This window comes from Synchiropus splendidus, chromosome 10, assembly GCF_027744825.2.
Source record: "Synchiropus splendidus isolate RoL2022-P1 chromosome 10, RoL_Sspl_1.0, whole genome shotgun sequence".
In the NCBI taxonomy this organism is placed as follows: Eukaryota; Metazoa; Chordata; class Actinopteri; order Syngnathiformes; family Callionymidae; genus Synchiropus; species Synchiropus splendidus.
In genome coordinates, this window is record NC_071343.1 from 21,556,865 (window position 1) to 21,578,928 (window position 22,064).

The 22,064-nt window shown below is 43.8% G+C and overlaps 1 protein-coding gene across 3 annotated transcripts in view; it reads left to right on the top strand.

Annotated features, from left to right (window-relative positions):
- Nucleotides 1-22,064, top strand: part of LOC128765639 (neuropilin-2-like) — a 76,906-nt gene that overhangs the window by 12,090 nt on the left and 42,752 nt on the right. For all 3 annotated transcript variants that reach the window (XM_053876524.1, XM_053876525.1, XM_053876526.1), the window contains exons 3-7: nucleotides 5,456-5,637; nucleotides 11,040-11,267; nucleotides 13,013-13,168; nucleotides 13,265-13,434; nucleotides 18,213-18,368. In XM_053876524.1, the coding sequence (XP_053732499.1) occupies nucleotides 5,456-5,637; nucleotides 11,040-11,267; nucleotides 13,013-13,168; nucleotides 13,265-13,434; nucleotides 18,213-18,368 (892 nt within the window). The remainder of the gene's footprint in view (nucleotides 1-5,455; nucleotides 5,638-11,039; nucleotides 11,268-13,012; nucleotides 13,169-13,264; nucleotides 13,435-18,212; nucleotides 18,369-22,064) is intronic.

Below are 22,064 nucleotides of genomic sequence, written 5' to 3' on the forward strand. Positions count from 1 at the left end.
TTCATTTTGAATAGTCAGTCACAGATATTTTGAGACTCAAATTGTTTCCTTTCCTTAGTTGTCTTTGAGAAACCTTTTTCAATTTGAAAAAAAGTACTGAAGGAAAAACTGGTTTCTGCAGTGGAAAAGATGTCACCGTGTCATAGTTCATTCATTCCATCTAGCGCTCTGCAAAGTGGGTTCAAACTAGTTGTGATTTTGAAAGTACGGGGCAGTATTGGTTATTCACCGACCAGTGTTCACGTTTAAGTCATTCTGCTGTCAAGTCATTCAGAGCGTTGATAAGGTCAAGGGGGGCTGTGTGTTGTCCACTTCACCTTGCCTTCTTCGCGCAGCACACTGCTGTGCCAGTGAAAACAAGATCTCTATTTGGAGGCTTTGGAAAGAGCATGCATGTGCTCGTGCACACGCAGGCACATACTGGCTCTTCACAGCTGCTTGGTGAAAAGTGCAGCGTCAGGGTCTGCTGAGGGCAGGCTGAAATCATCCTGACAGCTTCCCTTCTCTCTGCCTCTTCCTCTCTGTCCTCCAGGCTCTACCCCTTCTCTCCACATAATTCATGCCACCCTTCCAGTTCCACTGGACCCCATCTATGACCCGTCCTCTGTGCGTGCACTGTCCCCCTCTTCCATCTGCGATTGTCTCCTTCTGCCACACCTATGAGGCCCTCATGTCTTTTGTTGCTTTTTATCATTTCCACCTGCTCTTTTTGACTGCTTTGGTCAAACGCGTGGTTTCGTGTCTGGACAGTAAAAGAATACGTTTTTCTGCTATTTCATTCATCACTTCAAAAAATACAACTGGTCAGCCTCTTTTCAGTTTCCATATGTGGTCTAATAATCTGAGGTTGATGTACATGTATCTGATTTTCTCTTTTCCATGCGCTCACCCCCAGTTCCCCAAAGGCTTCTGCACTGATTGTGTGTGTTCCTGAGTAGGTGTGCGTGTGTGTGTCAAGTTCTATAGCTGCACTTGTGGGGACCAATTCTTGGGAACACACCTCTGTGTGGGAACATGTGCCTGTCCCCATGAGGTGAGTTCTCAGTTTGTGGATTAAAACTTCAAAATAACTGGGTCACAATAGGTTTAAGTTTGGTTCAGAGTCCTGGTTAAGGTTAGCCATTCGTTTTGGATGGTTACATTTAGGGTGAGAGGCTGGGGAAACACCCACAAAACATAAAAACATCAATGTGTGTGTAGGTGTGTGTGTCAAACTTACCAAAGATCTGACATAAAAATGCCACAATTTGAATTGTAGATAATAAAATTCGAGGGGATAAGGTGGCTGGACGCGGGATGCTGGGCAGATCAGACAGAGTAAAATAGTATAGTATAGTATAATATATGTATAGTATAATAGTATTAATTCTAATATTCTATCATGCTTCAGTTTGGTGTCATGAGTTGTGCAGTGCCATGGCTGAACCTGAAAGCAGATGCAGAGGAAGAGAGCTGGCTTCTCTGCTGCAACCAGCTGGAGGGTTAAAAAACACCCCCTGCAGTGCTTGGACAAATTTGTGGTGACCCTTCCAAAGCCTGACCCGCCTGACCTCTGACAGTCTATGAAAGACATGTTCCACCCTGAGAATCAGTTTACTGGCAAAATCACTAGTGGTTTGAGTGCACTAAAACCTGTGAGAATCGACAATTCACTCTTTAAAAATATACATGCCTCTTGCTTCTTTTAATAGCATGTAGACCCTAGTATATATATTTACGTTGGACATTCAAATAGACACACTTGCGGTCAGTTTTGTGAAATAACCTTCTTAATCAAAAAGGGGGAAATGGTCATCAACTTGAAAACAATGATGGTTGTGAGGGGAAAAATTGTGACATTTATAATGTTTTATAAGTATTCTCCATCTAACCAGGTTTTATTTCCAGTCAAAAATCCTTTGGTTCATGCATGTGTGTGAGAGAGTCACAGGCGTCCACGTGGGCTCACCGACTTTGAAAGAAGTGTCCAGGTGTAAGACGTCAACAGGGGAGAGAGAGAAATGTGTGAAAGGCAATTAAGACAGCAGTGCAAGGGGGAGGAGGCACACGCTCTCCGTAGTCAGCCCCTCTCCGGGGTTCACGTCAGACAGACAGGAGACTTTTCTCGCTCCTAAAACAACACCAAACACCCATAAATCACACAGGACTGTGCTAACAATCCTGTTTTCAAAGGCACCCCCATCGCCCAGACTCTAACCAAGACTTGTGTTTTCATCATTTCCTTCCCGGAAGCATGGAAAAGAAATCTTGTACTCCACTTGTTAACAAGTGGATTTAAGAGGGAAGGGTGGGAGAAACTCCTACTTCTTGTCATTCCCCATGGCAGGTCTTTGCCATACCGATTGGCTGTGTGAAGTATATTGGGGAAGAGACGAGGGAGATGAGGCGGGAGTGGAGACGGGATTAAACAGTTTGTTAGGTTCTCTGCACCTCCCACACATAAACGGATTGTTGATCCTCAAACGCGCCTCTAGCTCTAGTCAGTGCATGGCCGGTGGGAATGTGTGTGAGTGTGCAGGTCTCTCTGCTCTCTAACCATGGGAGGGGGGCGGAGGGGTGAGCACCTGTCACCGTCCCTCCACAGAGAGGACCTGGACCGGCGACTGCAGTGTCATGTTCCCCAGCTGACCACATCCGCTCTGTGTAGCAGTCACTTTAGCATAGGTCTGACCCCATGTCCGCACACCAACATTCTCAAGTGCAGCAACTCAGCTCTGGAAATTGATACTGACATTGTTGATGCTTAGCTGCAGTTGTTTGTTTGGAACTTTCTGTGCAACATAGAATGCGATATTCTGTCAAAACACATTTGATCTATGATGACAAGACCGAACTGGAAGATGTAAGTCATAAATTAGACCGTCCTCGTGGGAATGATATGTCTGAGGAGCGTTTTGAAAACCTTAAATAAATGATGTTGTGGTTTCCCATCAGCACTTTTACTTGAATAGATTAATATATTCTGTATGTGATCTCAACCAAATTCTGATCATCTGTCTGCCGGAGCATCATTTTGCCCCCACACTTTGGGCTTCTGCCATAATGAGCTCTAAAAACATACATCAATGAAGACTGGTTCTAACCCTCCTCCACCATCAAAAGTATTTGTTGGTGTCGCAGTAAAAGAAATGCTTCCATGTCTGTATTTGGTTCTAAGGACGTTTCCCGGGGTGTTGGGGTGAAGCGTGATTACCTGCTTTTTTGCATGATGACCTGTTGACACCATCTGCCTTCAGTTCTCCTGAAGACCAGAGAGTTTTCAGGACTTGATTTGCTAGTGAAGGGACTGCTTCATTATGTACAGAAATCCATTTGAGCTCGAGGAGCGACCACATAGATCTCATGATCCTGTGGGATCTGGCGCCCATAACCAAATGACATTAAAATCAGAAACCATGTGAAGGTCACATCTATGATCTACTGGTGCACCATGGCTTAAAGGGAAGTCTTTGGGGGAAAGAATCATAGTTCAGATGTCGAGTGGATGTCACATATAGAAAACAGGAAACTCCATTCATGTCTTGCGTTTAGCTAATGCCATTTCGACAAAAGAGGTAGGAAGAAACTGGCCAAACAGACAAAGACTTGGGGGGGGAAACTTTGACACGAGTGACAGTTTCGTAACTGTCGAGTTCCTGGAAATGATGGAACTCGACATGTGAGTTTCCTTATGTGAACTGCTTGTTTTCCCCACGTCCCATCATGCATGTCATTTCATTCTGACCTAAACTATTAAGCTCTGCTTGTTGTGAATTGACTGAGCTACTACGCGTAGTAACCCCACTGTAATTTACAATTGATTGTTAAATGTTCATTGGATTACTCCAGAGACACATGAAAGGCTTTGCAGCAGCTGTGAACATGACGTGATCGATTAGCACGCCATGATGACCGCTCAAGTCAGTTGCAGATCAGAACCTCTTCAGTCCCGGGTGTTTTGTGTCCGACTTTTGCTTTTTGCAATTTGGTGTGGTAGGAGGAGTAAAAACTAAACTTGTCGTGTGGGGAAAGTTGTTTTTGCAAAGAAGAATGATCTTGTTTTTGGACAATTAGTCTTCACAATGATAATAATAATTAATAATAATTCTATTACAACTTATGCCAGATTTCCGTGTCATATGTCATACTGCATGTACACTGAGTCATTCTCAAAAGATGACCAGAATGTTCTAGCCCATCATTGAGGAATCTCGTGTCTGTGTATGTGCTCGTGTTCCTTCCTTCTTTTTTCTCACTGAGATGGCTCTGATGTTGCTGGATAACTACAGGATGATGTGCACATTGTCCCTAAAGCAAAATACTATGTTGCTGAAAGGCTAAAATGTAATCTCCACATACGTGAACAGAGGGACCAAAGAGGTTTGCAGAAATCTGGGAGTGGTATCCTGGTAGCTTCAGTTAGTTTTAGTTTTTTTAGGCTATTTTTAAAGGGGGCAGGTGTCTTTTTGGTAACCAGACAGAGAGGCAACAGTCCTGCTGTGGGTCAGGAAACAGATGGAGAGAAGTGTGGTCACAAAAACATCAGAAGAAGTGGAAATAAAAATAGATGGTTAAGTCAGGCTCATGAACAGACGTGGGCCTCTTTGTATTTGGGAAGCTTTGTACAACAGCATGAAAATAATGCCAGTGGTCGTGTTCAGCTCAGCAGCTTGTTGATAGTCAGTGACACGGGTTCAACGGAAAAAGGAACGAGGAAATGCAGAAGAGACATTAATCAGTGCTGAAATGTGGAAATGGGAATTCCTCTTTAAAGGCAACCGGGTCTTGTTGCAAAGATTATTAAATTAGACCTGAGCAGTGACGTGAACTTGACTCACTTTTTCCCTCATTAAACCTTTCCTCAAAATGAAGAGCTCATCCAGCACTTCAAAGGCTTTTGCTTTGCTCTGTACACCAGTGGCCATTCATAGGTTCAGTTTAAGTCCCTTTACTGAAGGTTATGAAAAACATCACGCAGTTACAGATAGCAATGGGGAACAAATAAGATCAGCCGAGGTTAAAAACTAACAAAAATATGAGATTTAAACACCCGTATATGTTAGTCTGGTCTCATGTCAGAGGCAGAACGGCCCTTCTGTAAAATTGTATTTCACACTTTCAAACAGCTCAGTCTATGATGGGCAATTTAAGCTGATTTCCCAGTATAAATACCTACATTCATTAGCTCTACATGCTGCCATTAATCCTTGTAGGTCATGATTTACATACTGTACTTTGTAAACAGATTTCTCCTGATATCGATATTATCCAGTTGGGTTGGATAGTTATGAAATATTTTTTTTATCTAATCATGTGTTGCAGTGGCTTTCAAAATAATAACTGAACCCTTGTTGCAGACATGAATATGAAAGCTATTGTTTTGTCATTATGTTGATACAACTGATACTTAGTGGCTAGTGGCTGCTGGTGGAGAAACCTGACTGTCTGAAGAATAATGTTTTTGTTCCTACTCCAGGTACGACTATGTAGAGATCCATGATGGGAACTCGGAGTCAGCTGACTTACTGGGGAAGCACTGCAGCAACATTGCTCCGGCACCGATTATATCATCTGGCCCTTCACTTCACATCAAGTTTGTTTCTGACTACGCTCACCAGGGGGCAGGTTTCTCGCTGCGCTATGAAATCTTCAAAACAGGTAGAGTAATGTTGCTATTTTTACCATTTGTTTTTCACCAAACAAAGGTCTGCCCTGAAGAATGTATTCCCATCAACATGATAAAAATGAAGTGCGGGGTACTTGGCGTACTGCACGCTTGTCAAAAGACCCTGCCATACCAAGTGATAGAAGAGGCAATGGGAGTAAGTGTCTTGAATATATGTCGGGGCGAATCCCGGAGGTACTCATCACGAAAATGACAATTCCCTACAGTGTTTCTTTAAGTTACATTAGAGTACAGCGCTGAAGCCCAGTCTGCCTCTTGAACTATGACAGACCCAGTGACCTCAATTTCATCAGTAGCCTTATACATAATTCATAATCATCCGTCCATTATGACAAATTCACCGTGAACTTACAGTATGAGGTGTTAAAGGTAATTATATTCTCTTTAGTATCTGTGCAAGCCTCTCAGAGGTCTCAGCATGCTTCATGAGGTGACCAGACCTCAGTCCAGTACTGGCCCCCGGAGACCTCTCTGGACAGTCCATGCGAGACATCACTCCTCTTCATGGCACTTTGTGTCTGAGTGTGTATTAGACACAGCTCGCCGTCACGCCGCTCTGGGTCAGCCAAAAGCAAGACCAATCATGATCAAGGGCGAGTGAGACAGCGTGTCGGACCCCTCAGCCATCTCCCTCTATTCCTTCTGAAAGCATTCCATACATGCCTGCTTAATTGAGTCCTAAGCGCTGAAACACACAAACACAGACGCGGACACACAGAGGGCTGAGGTTACTAACGCAACACACGTGGTTGCTGGTTCTCACTTTCTGGCACCGGCCCGTTGGGATGACTCCTGCATGTGTGACTCTTTCGACCCAACAGAGTCAAAAAAAACAAAACAAAAAAAAAAAACAAGGGTGTCTGTGTTCACACCTCATGAGGCAAAGCTTGAGGGAAGAGAGGGAGGAAGAGTTGTCAGCCAATGTGAGACACAACGGATTATAAGAGACTTGTCTTAGAATCAGTCATACATGCCGCCTAGAGCAAATGTTGAAAATTCAACAACAAAGCTACAGTTAGCATCCCAGCCTAGGTTGTGTCCTGCGTGGCAACAGTCAACAGCAGCCCGGTGTGATGGCAATGAGTAACAAGCACGAGCTAAACATTATCTCATTGGTCACAAAGTGGACCAATAGAGATTCTTCTCTGGAGACTCACCGCTGCATCCCAAAATCATTGGTTGTAGTCAGATTGCCTCTTTAATTTATTTTGCTTCAGAAGGTTCCTAACTGAGGGAAGTGACCTGAAAGTAACTGAGTAACAGTCGTAGGAAGAGCTGGTCAACCATGAGGACTGAAAACATTTGCCTGTGTTCTTCCCTGAAACCTAGGAAACACAGGCAGATCTTTCAATTTAACTGAATTACTGAAGCAAATAAACAAACAAATAATTACAATAATTACAAATGGCCAGATTTAAGAACTTAGAATATGTTGTTTCAATATGTTGATACAACAGTAGAATAAATGATCAGAATCTGCTTTTAAGTATGACATTTTCTTCTTTTTGTTAACCATCTTAAATCAGTCACTGACATCCAAGTTCAACTTGAGTCCACAAGGGCCTCTGATTCTTGAAACAACTGCTGTGATAATGCCAGGTGCGAACACGTTCCCTAAATTATTGAATCAAATTGTAAGCAGGTTTCTAGGCAGCTGCTTCCACACGCAGCGTACCATATGTGGATGTAAACGTGTGCTCACCCATCTCTGGTGCTGATAACAGGCCCATTTGTAGCACTTAGGGTGTTAGTGTTCTGCTAAGAGTATAATGCTATCCAGGAAGTTGGAGCACAAATTGGGATTGGCTTTCTTTACATGGCTTTGATCTTTATACACTAGTTGAAATCAACCCTGTGAGAAATTCACACTAAGTTTATTAAGAGTAAAATTGAATTAAAATTCATGGGGAAGTCATCTGGTCTGCGATCTGGTTTAAAACATCAACAGCAACAAACATTTTGCCTCTAAAAGACTCGGACTCCAGATTTGTTGGGAGTCCAGAGTCAAAACAATGGTCCTTCACACTGGCTCGATGCCCAGCCCGAGTGAAGCACTGATGTTTGATCCCATCAACAGAATGTTTTCACTGAGGGTCTGTCCTAATCCCTGTCTGCTGTAAGTATGTTTGTCTATGGGGGGGGGCAGGATGACCACCCTAGCCACCCCCTACCCTCATGCCCTTCTAACTACTGGCCCTGCACAGATTAACAGTCTCGTCCGTCTGGAAACAGCAGCTTCACAAACGCCCAACAGGCTCGTCCTGATTTTACTTTAGCGTTCCATCCATCCCATGTGAAAAAAGCCTGTTGGAATGACATAATTACAGCGAAAACAAAAACACGCCGCTCTTGTTGTTGTTTATCACTCTGTTACTATGGATCCTGAATGAAACAGCAGCCAATAGGAAGGCAGGCATCATAATGTGGGCGCCAATCAAATGATGCCGTCTAGGCAGGGTGCCCCCAGCTGTTATTGTGACCCAGAATCCAGCCGTCTGACACACACACGCACACACACACGCACACACTCATACTGTAAGGGCACTCATGCAGACTAGACGGTTGCTCCCAGACACGTAAAGCCTCACGCACAAAACCATTTCTGCCACTTTGAATAATACAAGATTGTTTTTCTGGAGACATATTCCTGTCGACCTTTGACCCTAATGTCTGGGCCGTCTCTCATCGTTTCCTGGATCTATCTTTGCCCTACACAACGACCAAGTTAGGCAGAAGAAGTCCGTCCAATAAGCTCTGTTGTTTACGTTCTCACTGGTGCCTCAAGGCTTTTCCTGGCTGACATTAGATATTATGTCACATTACAGAGCGTTATCATCAACAAAGGCCTGATAATCCTGGCGCATGTTTCATTCCCCTTAAATGTCTATAAGACACCTTCAACTGTGTGATCTGATGTCTTAATGCAGCACATTTTCACCTTCCTGTCAAACCTGTGACTATATTTCCCTCAATGACATCATCTTATTCACGGTTTAATTTCCACTGTCAGTGGGAAATGGGATGAATAGTTCATCAGGAGGGGAAATCCCTGCTGTGAGCCAGCAACAGTCTCAGACGTAGGAGTTTCACCATAACTCGACCATGAGGCGCTGCCGCCGCAAATGGAAAAACAGTGATGTGGTTTTGTGTAGCGTCCATCTGTGTGGGCCTGACGTGTGTGACTCTGGGGTGTTCTGTGTCGTGCCTGCTGCGCCTGTGTGTGCGAGGGGTGTAGTTTAGTCATGAAATGAAAAGTGCAAATTACAGGTCAGGCACCGAGTGCTAGTCCAGCGGGACACTCACAAATTTGCCTGTTAGCCATCTCTCCTCTGAATGTTGATACCTAATCTGTCTGTTTTTACTTTCTTGCCTCTGAATTTTTGGGCCTCTGTTTTGATTTAAGATGAATATTTTGTGATTCCATTTTGTTTTATTTTGAGTTACTGCCTCACTTTGACTGACGAATGAATTATTTTGAGTGTTATTTTAATTTTGGAATGACAATGTTTTTGTTTTTTTGACTCAATATTTTAATATTTGATCAAACATGCAACCATTTGACTTCAGTATTTACGACAACCGTATTTAAGATTTAAAGACTTGAAATTCAGGTGTATCACTTCTGAATTAGTTCCTGTTGTGTCGTATTACTATGCCTTTAGTTTTGAATGTGTATCACTACTTCTGTGATCGAAATATAAACATGCTGTCACAAAGTGCTAAATATTTATTAGCCTTTACATGACATGATAAAAGGTATTTAGTTGTATCCAATCATTAATATTTTTATTTTTGGTCAGGAAATGAATAAAAACATAGCTGGTGGGTGACAACAGACATTGAAAGGGGGTGTGAGGGGGAATGTGTGACAGAGGGCAGGAGAAAGGAGGGCAGAAGTGTTTTGCCAATGTTCATGAACATGAAGTAATGAGAAAGGAATAAAAGTGCTGGCGGCAACAGAACTGGTCAGGCGATTGTACGGGTCGTGCACACGCACACACACAATTGTCACTGTTACATGGATACGCGGTATTGGAACAGCAGGGGGCCGGACTCAGCGAGCAGTGTGTGGGCATGTGCTTGTGTGTGTGTGTCGCGTGAGAGTGCATGAGGAAATGGTTCATCATCAGTAGTGAGTAAAGTGAGTAAAGAGTTGGGGTCAAAGAAAACACAAACACATCATGTCCCTAAAACAAAACAAAAAAATAACCCATCCTTTGTGCTTCACAAAAGTCATTCTGACATTGTTTGTCCAAACTCCAGCCAGGAATTACAGACTCAGTGCTGAAATACAAGAATGTTTTTTTTTTTTGCCGACTAAATCTGCAGACATTTCATTATGAATAATCCAATAGAAATGAAGATGCAACACAGACTGCCGCAGCGCAACTCAGCCTTCTGGTGTTTGACTGTAGTTTCCATAGAAGGCAGCAATTTTATAATTTCTAGTTGGATCACACGTTCTGGATTACGTCTCGTCTGTAACAGTCCAACAGCCACAGAAGTCATTTTGTTTTGTACATTTGATTTGACTGAAATGTTGTCCCACAGTACATCACATCATCTCCAGCATGATCTTTGAACTGTAGCCTTTATCACATTGATTTCATGAAGGTTTAAGATACAGTGTGTTCACGCAGTTGATCAGTCAGTAAACAGGTCTTCAGTCGTGAGACACTCACTTTAAGTGCACTTTGCATGCCTGAGTTACTTTCTCTTAACGTGTGACAGACTGTCTTCGTCTCACAAGCACAGTTGTCTGCACCCAAACAGACTGGAGGGAAATGGGTAGCCATAAGAGGCTTAGACCGTTTGTGTGTGTGTGTGAGTGTGTGACAGTCTGGAGTTTGACGACACATGGCTGACTGAACTGGAATAATGGTCCAGTTGGAGCTACGACACCCCATTATCTGTGTGAGAGTATTAATAGAGATGGCATTACAGTTCAGAAATGGAGAGCTTTACTTCACCCACGGATCACTGTGCATACACACCAGTGTGAGTCAAAGCCCCTCGTAAATGTTAGCCCATCCTCCGATGAAGCTCTCAGCAAATCGCCCTCTCCTTTATCACACTTATTGGCATAATCGTAGGTTTATTACCATTTATGAACTGTGCTGGTATATGTTTCAAGACATTAGAAAAAAATACTTAGCTCATGATCCATTGTTCCAATTGTTATTCAGTATTTTATTTAATCCACATGAATTCCCTTTGTTTATCATCAGAATAATAAAATGGAATAAATAGTGACCTCAAAAATATCATTTAGAAAATATAAATGCTACAGACAAGGCGGTCTGATATAAATGAAACACTTTTTAAATTGAAATAACTATAAATAACTTCACTCGTCGCCATCTTCCTTTCTCAGGTTCAGACTGTTCCCGCAACTTCACGAGCTCCACCGGTCTCATCGAGTCTCCAGGCTTCCCAGACAAGTACCCCCACAACCTGGAGTGCTCCTTCATCATCGTCGTACCTTCCAGCATGGATGTTACGCTCACTTTTCTCACCTTTGACCTGGAGAACGATCCTTTGCCTGGTGCTGAAGGAGACTGCAAGTATGATTGGCTGGAAGTCTGGGACGGGCTGCCAGGAGGTGAGAGAATATTTCATCTGTGCTCATATCGTGAAATACTTGCTGATACGAAACACTCTGATATGGCTGTCTTTGCAGAATATTGTTTGGTTTCTTTCTGTCGAAATAGTGTTTTTTGACTCCAGCGTGGTCATCACTGTATTGACTGAAATGGGCTAGCAGGTGTTTTGAAGCTCCTCGTTGGTAGATGAAGGTGTAGCTTCCAGGCAGAGTGTTGGCACTTACAGTGGAGAAACAACATAAATGTTCATGGGGGAAAGTGAAATAGCACTTGGCAAGAGAAGGGAGGGAAAAAAGAAGAGGTCAGAGGGTGACGATATATCTGAGATACTTGAAAAACTACAGTAGTGTAGGATAAATTTGAGTTACAAATACCTCCATGGAGGAAGAAAAGAGAAGCTGTGGATATCAGCTGAGGGTGAGACCAAGCCGTGGGCTGTTTCCAGTGTGGCTGAAATCTGTAGCATCACATTGGAAGTACAGAAAACATTTTAAGAAGACAAGAGGAACAAAGATTTGACAAATGCATTGGCATGCTTTTATCTGTTAGTGCGGTGGTTTGAAGCAAATATGTCCTCAAATGTCCCATGCCTAAGGAACTGTGATGCTTCAGTAGACAAACTAGTCTTCGTTCTCCGTAGGAAACATAAATCTCATGATGAAGTCAACACAACAACGGCATCTATTTGTAGAAAGAGAACAGAGCACTGACCTGACTTCGATGCACGATATAATGACGCAGTGTTAGCAGAGAAAGGACTTTCTGTACATTGAAATGTGAAGAATCTATGTTCTTGCATTTAGATAGATAGTCACGCTCCATACAGGAGTTATTCTGCGGATTGAACCTCTTGAGTGCTCGTCGCATTATGACTCCCTCTGTAACAACCGGTGAGAAGTGCCGTGCTCCTCAGATTAGTGTGTCTGAAGGGAGTGGCAAAAACTAAATAAATAAATGCAGTAACAATGTCAATTGTGATATTATTGCCATACAATTCTGTTGCTCTGAATGCGTCGGTGCTTCTCTGTAAAACTTTCACTCAGTATAACTCGATAAGAAAGAACATTTAAAATATTGTTTTGCTATGAAGCTACTCTGAGGACATGAAATCTGATTGCACGAGAAGAAAACACGACAACAAGGCAACTTTCAAAGCCTCTGTTCTCTTTTATCCTGTTCTATTCCCATTCTACTGTTCTCTTGCCACTTTCCATAAAAGAGTTATTACTGTTACTTGCTCAAGTGCCCTATTTCAAAGGCCCACCCATTCCAAAAGGGGAGAAGAAAATCGATAGCACTGATCGATTGCTGGCTTCTTCTCATCCTCTGCCTCCTCCACATGTGTGTTTTTATACGTGCGAGTGGATTCAGGGAGTTACAAAATGAGCCTTTGCTCCCACCTTTTCCCTTTTTCTCCATCTCACTCACTGGAGGGCCCTGGATCACGCTCATCTGTTTGTGTTGACATTGCCACATTAGTCTAGAAGACAGCAGAGGAACCACAAAGACCCCTCGATTTATCCGTGTTCTTCGACTATAGTGTGCTGTATAAAATGATGAGCAGTGCAGAGGCGGAGTTATTTATGACACGGGGGGGAAAGGTGAGCACTCCAGGATGTGGAGGAGGCAGTGAATGAGAGACAGAAATATAACTTGCCACTAATACAGTGTATTTAATCAGCCAGTAATGAAAAAGTAAACTGCACTCAGAAGGTAATTTTGTTTGATGGTGTGTCATTTACAGTTGGTCCACTGATCGGGCGATACTGCGGCACAATGGTCCCTCCGGAGATCCAGTCCTCCACTGGGATCCTGTCTCTGTCCTTTCACACCGACATGGCTGTGGCCAAAGACGGCTTTTCAGCCAGATACAACATGACGCACAAGGAAGTCAGTGAGGGCAAGTATCGACTTAGTGTTGCTGAAGAAGGTTTGACATGCATTTGACATACCTGCATTTTAATTCATGATGGGATGAAATCTTGTCATCTTGCAGTTTTCCACTGCAGTAATGCATTTGGCATGGAGTCAGGGAAGATTACCGATAACCAGATCACGGCTTCATCCAGTTTCTATGACGGACGCTGGCCGCCTCAGCAGGCGCGGCTCAACTACAACGACAATGGCTGGACCCCCAATGATGACAGCCAGAAAGAGTACATACAGGTATGTTCAATGCCGCGCTCAGTGTTTGCCTGCAGTGTTGTTGGTTGGTCCGAATATAGAACTAAAGAGCACCTTTAATACCAAGTGCCTTAAGTAAAGAACAGCTACTCTGCATTGTTATTCTAACAGCATGTGTCTTCTTGTGCTGACACTTTTGTTTCAGTGTGTGGTGGAGCGGTAGTATATATACAGTGGGAGTGTGTTCGGGAGAGAGTAGGCGGTGAAGTGATATCAAGGTTTAGCAGCTAGATGCCTCTGTAAGGCATTGTTTCCTCTACTCCATCACTGTGCCAACTTTGTGCTTGGCAAGCATGAGTTATGAAGTTGTCTGGGGGAAAGGTAACATGAGGTCCACACACCCGGGAGACAGGAAGTGGATTTGTAGTGGTAACTATTTTATGTGCTCTGTCAGTGCTATGTGGTACATTTTTCCATGCAAGTTTGCAGCAATATCTATGATATGTTTCACTGTTAGTCATGGTTAGGATTCTAAGATGGCCATAAGAGGTTAATTAGAATGAGTTGTATTGTGGCCTCAGTTCTTTTTAAAGTATTTGGATAAGTATGTGGAAAGGCACTGAAGAGAGTGCATATCTCAGCGTGCAGTAATTTTCACCCATATTCTATTTTTTTTACACCCAAAATTACACATACATTTACTGAATGAATATAATGTAAATTTAGAATATTATTTTCTGCGTTGAGCTCAATCGGACAAGTTTTACGGCGCCTCTACAACACACACGTGAGGTGAAGAGAAGCCCATTTCTGACTGAAGTTTTTCGGAAAACATTGTGTTAATCTTTTTTAAGAAACAAACATGATACACCTACCCCATAATCTAGGTAATAGCACTGGCAATTCAGTGTTCATCACTCTCTAGAAAGCAGAAGTAGGTGGCATTTGTGTGAGTGGTGGCGAGTCATTTAATTCTCTCTGGTGTTTATGACTCAAAAAGCAGAGGTTGAGTTTTGGGGTAGTAGAAGTGTAGCATAGAGTAGCAGTTCATGCTGGGATTGTTGTAGAAGCAGTTGCAGTTGTAGTGCTAATAGTTCTAGCCGCAGTTTTTAAGAAGTTAAAAGCATATGTGAGTGCAGTTGTTCGAGCAGGTCTAGTATTAGCGGCTGTTGGGACCATTAACGGCCGCAGCTGTAGAAGACTTAAAGAAGGTAGATGCAGATGTCAAAATTAGCGGTTGTCATAAAAAAGAAAAACAGATGAAATGTATTTAATAAAAATGTACTTAGGAAGAAACAGCTGAAGAACGACCCTCGGAAAACAAGAACCAGACACATTGGATTAGTTTCGGTCTGCAGGGAATCTCACTGACTCCACTTATCTTGGTCCGGACAACAAAGGCAGATGTGCAACTCAATCTGAACTGCGATGTTTCAGAGCGACTCCATGTCCGAAAGCTGGCCCATTATACACAGGAAGGGACGGTGGCCAAGAGGTAGCACGGAGCCAAAGTCCCATCATTCTTGTTTCATTTCCTTCCCCTCTTACCTCCGCTGCAGTTGACAGGCGAAATTTGCTGACACTCAGGAATGGATTTATGTGAATCAATTCGGAGAAGTCTTCTCTCCTGTTTGTTTTCCATCCATTCTGCTGAATCCTTAGCAATCGGCTCGGTTTGAGCTCGAGCTTTGTGGCCCGATTAATGTTGTCTTAAAATTTGCTCCACAGCCGAATGTCACTCAGCTTTTACTGTACTTCTATCAAGCTACTTTCTACAGAGGCCAGTGTTGCGCTCCGGTCACTGCGTTCCACAGAGGCCCTCAGCTGTTTCCCTGTATTAACACCTCAACAGGAGCGTGTGTGTGTTGTGTGTGCGTGCATAAATGCCAACTGGTTTCTCTTTAGCGCACGTGTAGTTGTGAGTTCATGCAGTCAGGCCCACTTTTTGGGGCAGGTTAAAAAAAAAATTGGCGTCACTCCAAATGACCAGTATTTTAATGACACGCATGAACTTATTATTTACAGTACACTATCATGTCATCTCCTCTACTCCTTAAATGGGAACCTATGCCCAGCCGCGTGGTGAAAACGGGGGTCGCCATGGTTTAATATTGGGGTGCTCAAAAAAGACATCTCATTTTATTGACAAAACCTATTTCACCAAAATGACATATCGTAACTTCCAAGTGTATTTCAGTATACAAAAGGACAGAATCAGATCAGACAGAAACCGCTGGATAACTTTCTGCTAAATGATGAACTGCTGGAAGGCCTTCTGCTTTGTTATTGGATCGGGTTCCAGGGGAAAATGGGTCCAGAATGTGACGAAAAAGAAACTGCCCCAATGTCTTTTCAATTGATGTTATCTATCCAGATATTGTCACAGCAGGAAGACAAGATACTTCTGAAAAAGTGATGGTGGCCAATGGTGGCCGTAGCCACTCATGGCATCTCACCGCCCACCCCACTGACCTCCCTCACGCAGTGGTGATTCTAGCTATGGGTGAGCAGAGCATGTGGGCGGGTCAGCATTTTTTGGAGGCGGCAAGAGCTAAATAAAACAAAAAATAAAGGGAAGAAAAAGGGAAGCGGGCGGCGAGGCTGTGCACAGCCCTGGAACGGTGTTAACGGAGGGAGGGTCTTGTGATGCACAAAATGGTACTGCTCTTAAGATTCAAGCTAGTACTTAGCTGTCGTTCAAATGAGGCTCGCTTCAGCTATGTTATTATGAATTCATACCCACAATTTTGCTTCTATTTCCTTGTGTGTGGAGGAAGCTTATGCTGTATAGAAATGTAGTTAGTTTGTTGGTAAATAATGTTTTTGCTATTGTCTGCTGTTATTTATTAAATGAGTCTTGTTCAGTAATGTCTATCTTTATATTTATTTATGTGTTCTTTGCAATATTTTTTTAGTTTGTTTTTGTTGGGGTTGGGCGAGATTTGTTTCTCCGTCCCTGTTACCTGGACCACTCAGTGTGAAAATGCTTCATGTAAACACGTCCTTCAGAATGAAACGACCCCATGTGGCTTGTTGGAAACGAAATTTTGTTCGGATCAAGAGTGGTGGCGTATGCTGTTTTTGATCAAGTTGACATCCATGTACCAACCTGATCTGACTCTCATGTCTGGGCAGCTTTATGTGTCTCTTTGAAAAGAAAATATTTTTTTATAGAACACTTCTATAACTTCTGTTTATCTCGATATCGCGACATTACCTGAGTGTCAAGTACAGTGAGAAACTTTTTTGACAAAAGTGGCAGTCGTGAGGTCCAGCGAGGCCCGGCTGGCTGCAGTGCGGATTAATAGTGTGAATGCTGGTGGCTCTGCTATTTCAACAGCCATGTGATTGATGAGTCTTCGCAGAGAAGGTTCACTTAGCCACCATCTCGTTCTCTCTCTCTCTACGCCTCTCGCTCATTTGTTCCCCCGGTCGCCCATCTCCCCCCTCCTCACGCCGCACCCCTCCTTCTCCTCTCATCTGTTCCTGCGCTCGGTTCCGGACTATCGATTAGTTGTCTAGGTGGATCTCTGTCTGGCCCTAAGCATGCGCGTGTCTGTGTGCCTGCCTTTGTATGTTGGAAGTAATCTGAAACACCTGTCTCTCTGACAGATTACAAACGCAGCATTTACCTCCACTTGTGTGCTGCACATTCACCCTGTGGGGAAAATGCACACACAACAAGTCCTGATTAATCTACTGTGCTCGGCAGCGCTGCTGGAGGAGAATAAAAATGTTATGGCCCACAGTAGAATCGTTTTCATCTTCATCTGGTTTCCCAAAGTGCAGACATGTTTTACATCTCAAACAGCATGAAGCTCCTGTATTTCAGATGGCACCAGCTCACACAAACACTTAGCATCTACAAACCTTTTTCTCTGATTATTTTTTGTGTAACTGATGATCCATGCCTCAAACCCGCAGTCAATGTGTTTCTTCTTGAAGCCCACCACCAAGCACATGATGCACACAGCTTGCAGCATGCTGAACACGTAGTGTAGCAACCACAATAAGGCTGGAGAGGTGATTATTGCTATTGTATGGGAGGAAATTAAAATGAGCCCCGGGTCATTACTATCGATCTGCAGAGAAGAAGCAGAGGAGGGAAGGACTGTGGAAGAGCGGGGTTCAGAAATACACTTGTGGATCTCTGGTGTTCATTTAGAAGATGTATTTGAAATATTTGGAGATAGGACAATAAAACAAATGTTAGAAGATGGATACTGTCATCCACTGAAAGGAAGGAAGTATGTGATCAGACATGGTGATTTAATGTGACATTTTCAAATTTGTTTTTACACACTTTGTTCCACAAAAAATCTTCTGTGTTAAAATTAAATGACATTAAAAATTAGAAAAATAATAGAAAATGTCTTCGTGAAGATGTTGGTTGAATGTGCTTCCCAAAAATAATCTCGGAGTAGAATTTATTTGTCCCTTTAAAATCATAATTTTGCAAAGTCTTGTCTTGAAGCTCTTGCAGTCCAAACTCCTGGAACCCATCATCAACATCTCATTACTGTTAGAGATTGTGGCCGCTTAGCCCAGCAGTGGTCTTGGAAAAAAAGGAAAAAAAAGTATGCTAGTGTAATGAAGAAATTTGTGGTTAACATGGGTTCTTGTCATATCTGTTGGCTTTAAGATGGCAGTCTGTCAAAGTGTGTTTTTTTGCCTGGGGTGACATACAGGTATCAGCACTAAGGATGAAAGGCTCTTGTGGCATTAGAGCTTTGCCTCAAATAGAAACAAAATGTGCATGTTTGTAGATCTACTTCCATTTGACTGTATCATGTGGTGACAGCACATCTTCCTGCTTCCAGGTGGACCTCTACACGTTGAAGGTGGTCACAGGCATTGCTACACAGGGGGCCATTTCCAAGGAAACTCAGAAGTCTTACTACGTCACCACTTTTAAGCTTGAAGTTAGCACCAATGGAGAGGATTGGATGGTCTACAGACACGGAAAGAACCACAAGGTAGAGTTTCTGACACATGCTCACACACATATATACCCAACTTTGCAGACACACACACACATGCACGTGGCAGAATCTGAGGGAAACATGAGATGGAATATATGCGGCTGGAGTTGACCACAAGCCCAAACCCCAACCTGAGTCTGCATTTGCAGCTGGTCCGCCGCCTTCCCGTTGGCTTAATTTGAGGGTTTAACTGTGAGCCAGAACCAGCTCACTTCTGCTTACATCATGCGTGAAACTCCATCTACACTGCTGCGTTCCACATCTGTTCTGGTCCTTGCTATTGTTCCACCTACTTGGATATATTTCTACACTGTGTGGTGTGAAGGAATGTGTTATCAATGACTTTGCTACAGACCTGAGTTTGTGTAGAAATTAAACAGATGGCATAAAAATGTTTTTTTTTTTAAGTTAAAGCCGAGGAGCATTCCAGTGGCAGGATCTATTTTTTCCATCTGGTCTACCGCCGATAGCGACCTCATGTGTTCCATGATGAGCTATGATTTCTGCAGTTAACCCTTCTGACTTAGTGTACACCAACATTTGCGCACCTACAGATATAGACGTAGAAATGCCTGTCAAAGCTTTCGGCGTGACACATGAGCTGGAGATTAACCATCTGGATTTCTTCTGGGAAATATGCGTTGAACAATAATTCATGGCAGAGACACCACAGCTTTAGATTCAGCAAATATTCAAGAGTTACATGGGGAGGAGGAATGGAACCTGCACCCAGATGAGATCCTGCAGTAGATCATACTTTCCATTGTTCAAGTTCAACTGCAGCATCTTGTTACAGGTCATTTAATTTAGGTTTCGACACAGATTTTGATTCATTTCTGCTGAGAAATTAATGATGTGATTCACATCACATCATAGAATAGTTTCTAATGATGCTCATGATTACATTGTCTTCTGCCCCTACAACCTACAATGACACAGCGTTTGAGCTCAATCTAAAGAAAGAAAGATGCAGGTGAATATGAGGGACAATCTGGTTCAAAAGGTCGGAGCTCTTACCGAAGTAAAGTGGAGCAGCCAGCAGAAGGGTGTGTATGTCAGGAGAACCAGCTGGGCTGAGAGCAGAGCAGGGAGGGTGCAGGTATCAGGTGGTACAGCATGGGCTGAGTCACCCTCAGACCTGTCTGCTCCTGGGCCCATGGTGTGAACAGGTGATTTATGGTGTGTTAACTGCAACACCAATGTTAAAATAAATAAATAAAGGAGTCAAGGAAAAGTTGACGAAATGGCCTGCCGGATATGTATGCTTATGAACTGCACTGCAAATTCGAAACAAGTGACATTATCTGCCCATGCAGCAAGATACTTTCACCTGACTAGACTTTCTTGAATTAAGGCTGGATTATCTAGGCATTTTGGTCAAAAGTTTTAAATTGAATGTCACTTTTGACAGTCCAACAATGAGTGTAATATAGTAAATTTGATCATAAAAGAATGTTTTTTGGATGATTTTGCCTTGATTGTATCTTTTCGTTAATAAATAAATACATTTCAGTATGATGGGACTTGGTCGAACTCCCATGAACCCTCGAGCACCCGGCGGAGGGTATAGAGCTGGTCCAGTGTTCCACGACCGGGACGAAAACCACACTGTTCCTCCTGGATCTGAGGTTCGACTATTGGCCGAAGTCTCCTCTCTAGTACCCTGGAATAGACCTTTCCAGGGAGGCTGAGGAGTGTGATCCCCCTATAGTTGGAACACACCCTCCGGTCCCCCTTCTTAAACAGGGGGACCACCACCCCGGTCTGCCAATCCAGAGGCACTGTCCTCGACTGCCACGCGATGTTGCAGAGACGTGTCAGCCACGACAGCCCTACAACATCCAGGGATTTCAGATACTCCGGACGGATCTCATCCACTCCCGGGGCCCTACCACCGAGGAGCTTACGAACAACCTCGGTGACTTCGGCCCGGGTGATGAGAGAGCCATCCGAGTCCTCAGTCCCCGCTTCCTGAGTGGAAGACGTGACGACGGAATTGAGGAGACCCTCGAAGTATTCTTTCCACCGCCCGACAACATCACCTTCAGCATGCGCTGGGTCGGTTTGCAGCCGAGTGTGAAGCGGCCGGGATGAGGATCAGCACCTCCAAGTCTGAGGCCATGGTTCTCGACCGGAACACGGTGGTTTGCTCTCTCCAGGTTGGTGGAGAGCTCTTGCCTCAAGTGGCGGAGTTTAAGTATCTCGGGGTCTTGTTCTCGAGTGAGGGAAAAGGGGAGCGTGAGATTGATAGACGGGTTGGTGCAGCGGCAGCAGTGATGCGGTCGCTGTATCGGACCGTCGTGGTGAAGAGAGAGCTGACTCACAAGACGAAGCTCTCGATTTACCGATCGATCTACGTTCCCACCCTCACCTATGGTCACGAGCTTTGGGTAGTGACCGAAAGGATGAGATCGCGGATACAAGCGGCTGAGATGAGTTTCCTCCGCAGGGTGGCTGGGCGCACCCTTAGAGATAGGGTGAGGAGTTCGGTCATCCGGGAGGAGCTCGGGGTGGAGCCGCTGCTCCTCCACATCGAGAGGAACCAGCTGAGGTGGCTCGGACATCTGATCCGGATGCCCCCTGGACGCCTCCCTGGGGAGGTGTTCCGGGCATGTCCTACCGGGAGGAGACCCCGGGGAAGACCCAGGACTCGCTGGAGAGATTATGTCTCCGGTCTGGCCTGGGAACGCCTCGGGATCCCCCGGGAGGAGCTGGAGGAGGTTTGTGCGGACCGGGAAGTTTGGGCTTCCTTGCTCCGAATGCTGCCTCCGCGACCCGACCCCGGATAAGCGGCAGAAGAAGGTGAAGGTGAAGGTGAAGGGACTTGGTCGAATCTAATCGTGCTTGAAATAAGAGCAACAATAAACACTTGAATTAAGCAACATGAGTTTGTTACAATATCTTTATTTTGATGAGACGGGCTGAGATGTAAAATATATTTCAACATTTATCGACCTAATTCTATAATTTTCTGTCTTTTATAGACAGAAAATTATATCTTGCTGAGAACCATATAATTTGCTGTCTAATACAGTACTTTGAAAATGTCAGCAAAGCAATTTAGTGTCCCTTGTGATGGTTTGTAATATTTCTGGCTTATTTGTGAATAAAACAGCCGCACATGAAGCACTTCACCAAATAGCACAGAGCCTTTGATATGCTGTTGCCCCTTGGTCCGTCCTCTGCTCAGTAATCAGATTTCAGTCTGTCAGTTTGATCCCAAACCATACATCATATTGTCACTGATATTGGCATGCTGAACACGCAACCTTCAGCATCACGGGGCATTTTCAGTGGAGATGAAGCTCAAGGCCTAACAGGACAAACAGAATCAAGAGGAAGAAGAAACAGACAAACTGGGGAATACATGGTCATTGAATTTATGGCGGTGTCAGCATCCTGGCATGTGAAATTGCTCCGACACCAGTCAGCATCGGCCTTGTCACTTGGATGACTCCGTTTATCTTGATGTGATTTATGATGGAGGGGAAGCTAATAGCAGCAACCCTCAAAATCAATACCGATCAATTGGCTATGTTCTTGTGCTACATTAAAGATGCTTCCTATACTCATTTTATTCAATCTACTTATGCCCTGCTTCATCTTCCTCGTCATTATGTTCAGATATTGTCTAACAGCGTGAACATTTGAAATGGGTGCATTCTTTGTCGTGGAACTAGTTGAACCTCT